The sequence below is a fragment of the Lathyrus oleraceus genome, chromosome 5, assembly GCF_024323335.1.
Source record: "Lathyrus oleraceus cultivar Zhongwan6 chromosome 5, CAAS_Psat_ZW6_1.0, whole genome shotgun sequence".
NCBI lineage: Eukaryota > Viridiplantae > Streptophyta > Magnoliopsida > Fabales > Fabaceae > Lathyrus > Lathyrus oleraceus.
Window position 1 is genome coordinate 83891419 of NC_066583.1, and position 9187 is coordinate 83900605.

The window sequence follows — 9187 nt, forward strand, 5'->3', positions numbered from 1 at the left end:
AAACAATAGTAATAATAATAATTTATTATCTCTTCTTCTTTTTCATATACAATGTCTTTAAATATTTTCCACATTCTTAATACTAGTAGTTCCCTTATAAATAAATAAAAATTGACCCAGTCTTCTAGATTTCTTCAAACAGTGCCATATTGGTTAGTTTTTCAAAAACACGGACACGAGTATTTTTTTTTTTTTTGATAAACATAAACATAAAATAAAAATTAATTACCCAGATATGGTAAAGATAGATATAGTGTATTTTTTTCTAAAACAACTGTAGTTTAATTTTGTTGCAAGGTTCTCTGTATTCACAAATGAACCTCTGATGAGCACAGTTGTAAAAAAAAACAAAACTAAATAAGAAAAAGGGGAAAAAATTTACCAAAATAAATAAATAAAAAACTGAAAAAGAAAACTAGGGTCTGGTTTGTGGTATTGATTTGGTGGAAGAATAATAATACTCCAAAAAAGAAACCCCACTTTGTATACATTGCACTTGAACTCTTTCATTCTGTACTGTCCCACTCTTGTGCCCAATAAAAACCACCCTCTTTCACAATCTCTGACATTCATTTTTCTTTTCTCTCTTTTTTTTACCCTATCTCTTAGGGTTTTCTCTCATGCTTTTTTGCTCTAAGAGTTTTTAATCTCTCTTATAATCATCTCAGGATTCTTTTGTGGAGGAGAACAGTTTAGATTTTACTCATGTCTAAGGTTTTTGGCTTTACCGGTAAGCCTTTGATCCAATTTGTGGTTCTTGTTAGATTTTTGGATTTGATTATGTTAGTTTGATGACTCAGTTTTTTTTTTTTTTTGGTTTTTAATTTGAATTTTGTTGCAATATATCTATGAATTTTAAGTCATTCATGTGTTCTATGTTGATTTTTCATGTGTTCTATGTTGATTTTTTTATTATGGTTTTGAAAACTAAATTTCTTTTTTATTTTGGTGGATCTGATTAGAGATATATGAATAGATTGAATGGCTATTTTTTTTTGGTATGAGATAGTGATGCAATTTAGCATGAAATTGTTTTTAGTGCTAATCAACACCTCTGCAAAACGGTGTGTCCGTGTCGGAAACCTTCACTGATTCTTGTGATTATATTCAATTTATTAATTTATGTAAATTATTATCGATGTCACTGTGTCGGGGTCTTATTTGAGGTGTCCGTGCTTCATAGCTAAACGATGATTTTGTTGGTAATAGTTATTGATCTTTTGTGAAAATTGGATTATGTTCATATGTGAGATAGATAATTTTGTATACATGAGATTAGTACTTTTTTCAATTGAATTTCATTAACAAATCTAGTTCATATTGTTTGTTAAATTTTTATTTATTATTTTTTTTTGTGCTGTGTTCAAATTTTTTACTCATACAAGATATTTATGTAGCTTTACTTGTGGAGTTTTTTATTTGTTTTTGTATGTGTGAGGTTGTTATATTGACCTTGTTTGTGTTTGGTTTATCAGGAAGTGATGATTTTTGTACTGGGAGGTCAGTTTACCTTAACCCCAAGGAATCGGGTCTCTTCTTGTCCCTTGGCTGTCAAAAATATGCTTACAAGCCTCGTCAGAAGAGATCCCGCGTCGGTGTTCCATTTGATTTCAGTGGAGATAAATGGTTTGAGCCGAAGCCGGAGCCATCTATTGAAACATTGCCGGATGAATGCCTCTTTGAGATCCTTAGGAGGTTGCCTGCAGGCCAAGATAGGAGTTTGTGTGCTTCTGTATCCAAGCGCTGGCTTATGCTTCTAAGCAATATTTGCAAGGATGAGATTTGCACCGAAGTTGGTACTGGAAATGGAAGCAAGGATGGTGGCGATCAAGGATTTGGTAATGAAGGGTGTCTTTCTCGAAGATTGGAAGGGAAAAAGGCATCAGATGTTAGACTAGCTGCCGTTGCTGTTGGCACAGCATCTCGAGGAGGATTGGGAAAGCTTTCGATTAATGGATGCAATTCAGATTCTGCGTTGACTAATGCAGGTCTCAAGGCAGTTGCTCATGGCTGCCCTTCGCTAAAGATTTTCACTCTTTGGGATGTTGATACTATTAACGACGAAGGGTTGATTGAGATTGCGAATGGTTGTCATCAGCTAGAGAAGCTTGACCTTTGCAAGTTACAAAATATTTCTGACGAGGCTTTAATTGCCATTGCAAATAACTGCCCAAAGCTGACCGAGTTATCGATAGAGTCATGTCCTAATATCGGTAATGAAGGTCTTCCAGCTATTGGGAAGTTGTGTCCAAATCTAAGGTCTATTTCAATTAAGAACTGTCCCAGAGTTGGTGATCTTGGAATTGTTGGCATGGTATCTTCAGCATCCTTTGTTTTAACAAAGATGACACTTGAATCGCTAGCTGTTTCTGATTACTCACTAGCAGTTATTGGACAATATGGATTTGCACTTACCGATCTTGCGCTAAATTCCCTCTCATATGTCACTGACAAGGGATTCTGGGTGATGGGTAATGGCCATGCACTGCAGAAACTAACAACACTCACAATTGGGTTGTGCTCTGGAGTAATAGATATTGGGCTTGAAGCTATAGGAAAGGGTTGTCCAAATGTGAAAAACTTTCATCTTCATAAGTGTGCTTTTCTGTCGGACAATGGGCTGGTATCGTTCACCAAGGCTGCCCCATCAGTTGTGAGCCTACATTTGGAAGAGTGCCACAGGGTGACCCATTTTGGGCTTTTTGGTCTCCTTTATAACTGTGGTTCAAAATTGAAGGCTCTTACTCTTGTGAGCTGCCATGGGATCAAAGATCTGAAACTGGAATTGACCGCAGTATCTCAATGTGAATCAATTTCATCATTATCAATCCGTAACTGCCCTGGAGTTGGTAACTCCACTCTTGCCATCCTTGGAAAGCTCTGTCTTCGGCTTCAGCGTCTTGAATTGATTGGACTTGAGGAAATAACAGACCTAGGGTTTCTTTCTCTGCTTGAGAGGTCCAAGTCCAGTTTGATTAATGTTAATCTAAGCCGTTGCATTAATCTGACAGACGCAGGAGTATCGTCCATGGTCAAGTTGCACAGGAAGACTATCAAAGTGTTAAACCTCAACGGTTGTAAAAGAGTCGGTGATTCTAGCTTGATGGAAATTGCAGGCAACTGTCCAGCACTCAGCGACCTTGATGTTTCCAGGTGCGCTATCACCGATGCAGGAATTGCTGCTCTTGCCCGTGGAGTCCTGCCCAATCTGGGTGTACTTTCTTTGGCAGGCTGCTCGATGGTTTCAAACAAGAGCATGCCCGCATTGAAAAAACTGGGTGATTCCCTCGAGGGATTAAATATCAAAAATTGCAAGTCGATCGGCAGCCACACAGTTGACAAGCTTATTGAAAGTCTCTGGATATGTGACATCCTCTTCTGAGGAGGTAGCCTTGATATCCATATATCTGCATATCTGGATAGCAAGCACTCCAGGTTTTATAATCAGTCTTGCATGGTAGTGTTTTTGGGTCCATTAATTATCGGTGGGTCTTGGTCACCGCAGTACTCGGTTCTCTTTTTCCAGAGCAAGCAGTTGTTCAATATCTGTTTTTACAGGTTTCCTTAAAATTAGAAGGAAATCTGTTAGAATTTTTTTGGCATCCTATTCTTAGGAAGTCGCTTTTAGAACAGCTGTTTATCTCTGTGAACGTAGCTACCGGGTACTGGATTTTAGGTTTCTTTCTGATGTTGGCACCTGATGTCTTTAGCTCCGCTTGGTATCGGTTTTGCCACCATGTTTTGTCATTTTCAATTTCATCACAGCAGTCTGTACCAAAGTTCGTCCAGAGTGGTTGGTGTTTACCCGATTTTTCGTGTATTTGAACTACGTTCTATACACGATGTTTGGTGTCGCAGTTTTAGTCAAGGGGCATGTTGAAGATCGATTTCCGCAATATTGTTATCTTGGTTACTATTGGCAGTTAAGAGTCATATGAGGCCTTTTGTTTTCTCTAGGGTTTTGGCCATGGCAGAAACTATATAGTTCTGTCATGAACAATCCTTTTCTTTGGAGAAGGATTGTTTTTTTCTACCAAAGCTCTGGATTTTTTATCTCTTGGCTTCATATATTCTGAACTTCTCATTGTAACTTCTATATTATATTATGTAATAATTCTGATATTTGCCCTTTGTACTGAATGTTAGTTTATATTATGAAAATTAATGAATAAATGATTTGTACTTTTGCTGTCTATGATATCATTGCTTACTGAACTACTACAGTAGATTATTATTATTATTATCATTAACTTTTTATATATTTTCTTGACGCAATATAATATACTCCATAGTTGACCTGACCTAACTTTGATTTTATCAGATTTTAAGCTAACTTATTTTTTAGATGTAGATAGAATTAAGAAGAGAACAAACTTTTGAGTAAAATGGTTAGGTTCATACACTCTAAGATGGCACATGTACATCACATGTTCATTATCATAACGTAAAGCAATTATTGATGCATTATCTGTGAAGCCACCACACGTTTTTTTCCTCTCTTTTCAAAGTTTTGGAGTGAAATATTTGCCCTTTTCCATGAAGTTTCCACATCAATAATAGTACTAAAAGTCTAAGATTTTCTTTATATTATACTATCACCTTTTTATTTATTTATAAAGTTTCCTTTTTCCTTTTATATTTACCAGCACTCTGGGCGGTTGAATATGCATGAATTTGATTCTTTAAATATAACTGGGCCAACCATAATTTATTTAGAAATAAAGTATACTAATTTTAATAGATGCACTTTAAGAAATAAATTCATTATTTTATATATTTTTTCTATGGATTTAGACACAAAAATAAGAGAAGGATATGTGAAGGTGTTGAGTCCAATTATGCAAGCACTTTTATAATTTGTTCAACAACTGGATTGATGAGGTTTTAGTGGAAAATCTATAGTGGTTGAGAAGGATATCCAAGTCCAATGAATCAAAAGGTTCTTTGATGTTTGTTCTGTTATGATCAAAGCTTTTTAACCTACGGCTCAATCAAGAGATTTATGCATATTCTTTTTTAAAAGTTTAGAAGGATCATCGCCGAGATAACGTTGTCGGACAAAATTTTATTTTTATTATTTTGTTTGGTTGTAACTGTATGATTATGATCAGGTGGGACCTAGGGATAGGAACATGTTCAGATTGTGTGACAGAGAGCCTATGTTTAGGGGACAAATTCTATAAAATATTTCTTTTAAAGAAATTTTAATAAATCAAAAAATTACTTTTAAAAAATATATTAAAACTTCACATTAATTTTATACATGAATATTCATAAATTTAAAAGATATCAATAAAGTGTTGAAATAAATGAGTTTTCAAGAAAGATGAGAGGAGAAGAGAGAAAAAAGAGAAAATTATACACTAAATTGTAAAAGAGAAAATATAATTGAGTGAAGTTGTTATATTTTCCATCATACAATACTTTTTACATAGACAATTAAAACCCTGACCTAAAAACTATACAAATCAATACAAGTACAAAACTACACGTTATATTTAGACATAACAACAATATGATGTATTCAACTCAGTTAAATACAACTGACTCCTACACCTTGACTAACTACGTTGATGTACTCGAATGCTAGTCTTCTAAAGAACATCGAATTACAACTTCTAACACATTCTCTAATTCATGTTCTCGAGATTTCTCATCCCGATGTTTCTCTTCAACTCGTCGAACCTGATTTTTTTTCCAGGGGTTTGGTGAGTATATAAGCTAGTTGCCATTCTGTCTTGTAATATTCAAATTTCAAGCTTTTATTTGTTAACTTGGTCTCTAAGAAAATGATACCTCCTCTTTATGTGTTTACTGCGATCATGACACACTGGATGATACGTCAGGTCGATAGTTGACTTGTTATCGTCAAACAACTTCATTTTTCTTGGTTCGATTATCTTGAGCTCTTCAAGCAACATCTTTGTCCATGCTGCTTGACATGTTGCATATGATGCAACCATGTATTCAGCTTCACAAGATGACAAAGCCATAATGCTTTGCTTCCTTGAGCTCCATGAGATTGGAGCGTCTTCGATCATGAATATGTAGCCTGCAATACTCTTTTTTCGTCTTGATTTCCACTAAAATTTGAATCAATGTAGCCATAAATCTTTGCATATGTACTGGTCTTCTTCTATCTTGGCATAAGCACGTCATGATCAATAGTACCTTTGATGCATCTCAACACTCTCTTGACTGTATTGAGATGAAATTCTTGAGGTTTCTCCACGAATCTGCTCAACAATCCGACAGTTTAATAGATATTTGGCATGGTATTGCAAAGATACCTCAAGGATCCAATGATTTATTTGTACAGTGTCATACTTACAAGCTCATCATTTGTCTCATTCCTTAACTTTCCTCTAGTTTCTAATGGCGTAACAGCTGCATTACAACTGCTCATCCTGAACCTTTTCAAGATATCTTGGGAATACTTTTTATGGTGCAAGAACACTCATTCACCTGTGTATATGAACTCCATCACTAATAAATATGACAAATTCTCTAGGTTGGACATTTCAAATTCTTGCATCAGCTTCGACTTGACTCTTCTTATCTTTGCTTCATCTGCACTTGTAATCAACAAGTCATCTACATACAGACATATGATGATTTGACTGACCCTGCCTGCATCATTAACATACATTCCATGTTCAGAGACACACTTTGTAAAACCTGCTTCGATCAGGAAGTTATCTATCCTCTTATTCCAAGCTCTTAGGGCTTGCTTCAAACCATAAAGAGCCTTCCTCAACCTGTACACCTTTGACTCATGCCCTTTGATTTCTAATCCTGGTAGCTGACTGACATAGACTTCTTATTTCAAAGGTCCATTCAGAAATGTTGATTTTACATCCAACTGATGTATCTTCCACCCTCTATATGTTGTTGTCGACACAACAATTCTGATGGTTTTCAAGCCTTGCAACAAGTATGTAGACTTCTTCAAAATTAATACCAGGTTTTTGCAGAAAACCTCTCACCACTAGTCTAGCCTTATGCTTGGCAATTTCACCATTTGGCTTTCGCTTCAGCTTATAAACCCATTTCACATTAATTAACTTCTTGATTGACTCTTCAACAAGCTCCTAGGTCTTGTTAATCTCGATTGCCTTGAGTTCTTCTTTCATGGATGCTAACCAATTTGAATCGTTCATGGCTTGATCCAAATTCATTGATTTTTCTCCAACCATCATCATTGCTTCTTCTATTAAGTCACCATTTGCATCAAATGCTTGATATGGAAATCTCTCATATTCAACTAGCCTTGTCGACTCAGTTCTTGCTCTAGTCGATCTCCCGAAATTATGCTCAGGTGGTTCTTCGTTTCATTTGGTTAGGACTTCAATTTTTTGGTCTTCTTCAAATACAATTCTAATTGTATCTAACTCTTGTCGAACTGACGCATGACTTCAAACACTAGAACATCTCGACTGATCACAAGTTTATCATTGTTTGATGAATACAACTTGTATGCACCAGTCGAATGATATCTTATGAGCACCATAGCCTGACTTCAATCATCTAGTTTTTTTCCTCAATGTTCAGGTACATGCTTGAAGCACATTGATCCAAACGCTCTAATATGACTAACGTTTAGCTTGACACCAATCCAAGCCTCATACAGAGTCCTCTAGATTATCCTCTTGGTTGGACATCTGTTTAGAATGTATACTGATGTCGAAGCTGCTTCACCCCAAAATCTCTTTGGCATATCTTTAGCTTTCAACATGTTCCTAGTCATGTTTAATATACTTCTATTCTTCCTCTCAGCTATGCCATTATGCAGGGTGTAATGACTTCATGCTCTATATCCTCCTCATTGCAAAATCTAGTAAATTCTCGAGAGGTGTATTCTTTATAACACCCTGTTTTTCTGATTTATTTATTAAATTTAATTTTCATGTATTCAACTATTTAAAATCAATTTTTATATGCCTTTGGAAGTGTTAGATGATTAACTTTAGTATTTGATACTTTGGGGTTGGTGGTGCATAGTTCTAGTTATTTAATTGAATACTAGAATTAATAATATTAGAGAATTATGAGAATTATTATTATTAAAATAATTAGAATCTAATTATTTAATTTAATTTATTAGAATAAAATAGAAAAGTAAAAGATAGTATATAATAAGGGAGAATATTATTAGTATTATTATTAAAATAATATTAGAGCTAAGAGGGGCATTTTGGTGAACAAAGGAATACGCGAGGGTAACGTGGGAAGTCACTAATTGAGGAAGATTATATTTCTAATAAAAAGGAGTTAGTAAGGGTTTGAGATGAGTATGTGAGAAAAATAGAATTGGTAGAAGAAGATGCTAGGAGAAAGAGCTTAAGGAGAAACTCCATTGGTAGAGATTGAAGGTCTTTTGCTGGAAAAATCTAAGGTAGGGAGATTACTCATAATATGGTTTGGATTGTATGATTGGGTAGAGGGAAATCCTTAATCCCATTAGGTTTTCACAACTTCTCCCATTTTTGATGAATGAATGAGGAACATGAAATGAATTATGTAATTGTATGATTATGTGTAGTGTTGTGTGATTTTCATGCAGTGTTTTGCCATGAGAGTGATATGTTCTTATTGATGGAATTGATATGAAAGTGTGTTCATATGTGTGTTATGGTTTTGATGAAAAGTATATTAAATATATGATTAAATTAATGATTTTTCATGATTAATTGATGAATAAATGATGTATTGATGTTAAATGTTATTTCCATTGATATTGTTGTTCGATTTGGGGCCAGGAAAGGAAAAATCAAAGTTCTGATTTGAACTCCAATGGATAAAATACAATTTCTTCCTTGTGGTTTAGGGTGACGAGCACCATCCTAATGACACCATGGTCGTCATCATTTTGGAGACGCTAACGGGCGTCAGCTGCCTGACGGGTAGACCATCATGGTCCCCAGGTATAGTTGTTTGAGATGGTCGTCATATGGATGACGTGTACGATGACATGTGTCACCTTGGTGATAGGTAACCCATCACGTTGCCATAATGAGCGTCGTTCGTGTCATATCCTAATTTTAAACCCTAAGATCCCACATACCATTGGCATCCTTGCACACAAACAAGGTCACCTCTTGGTCCCTCTCCCTCTCACCTTTGGGGTTTGCCTTTTTCAGGGATCATCAAGCACCTATTTGTTGGTGTTTTTACCTTTGTGTTTACA

At 35.3% G+C, this 9187-nt stretch overlaps 1 protein-coding gene across 1 annotated transcript; it reads left to right on the forward strand.

The window, feature by feature from the left end:
* The first annotated feature begins 480 nt into the window (after positions 1-480).
* LOC127087630 (EIN3-binding F-box protein 1) lies at positions 481-4182 on the forward strand. Its single transcript, XM_051028551.1, has 2 exons — positions 481-730; positions 1476-4182. The coding sequence occupies exons 1-2, from the start codon at positions 706-708 to the stop codon at positions 3380-3382; spliced, it is 1932 nt and encodes a 643-aa protein (XP_050884508.1). The 5' UTR covers positions 481-705; the 3' UTR covers positions 3383-4182.
* The last annotated feature ends 5005 nt before the right edge of the window (positions 4183-9187 follow it).

Coding starts and splice junctions, on each gene's coding strand:
- LOC127087630 (XM_051028551.1), top strand. CDS start 706: ATGTCTAAGGTTTTTGGCTTTACCG. Junction 731..1,475: donor TAAGGTTTTTGGCTTTACCG/GTAAGCCTTTGA, acceptor TTGGTTTATCAG/GAAGTGATGATTTTTGTACT.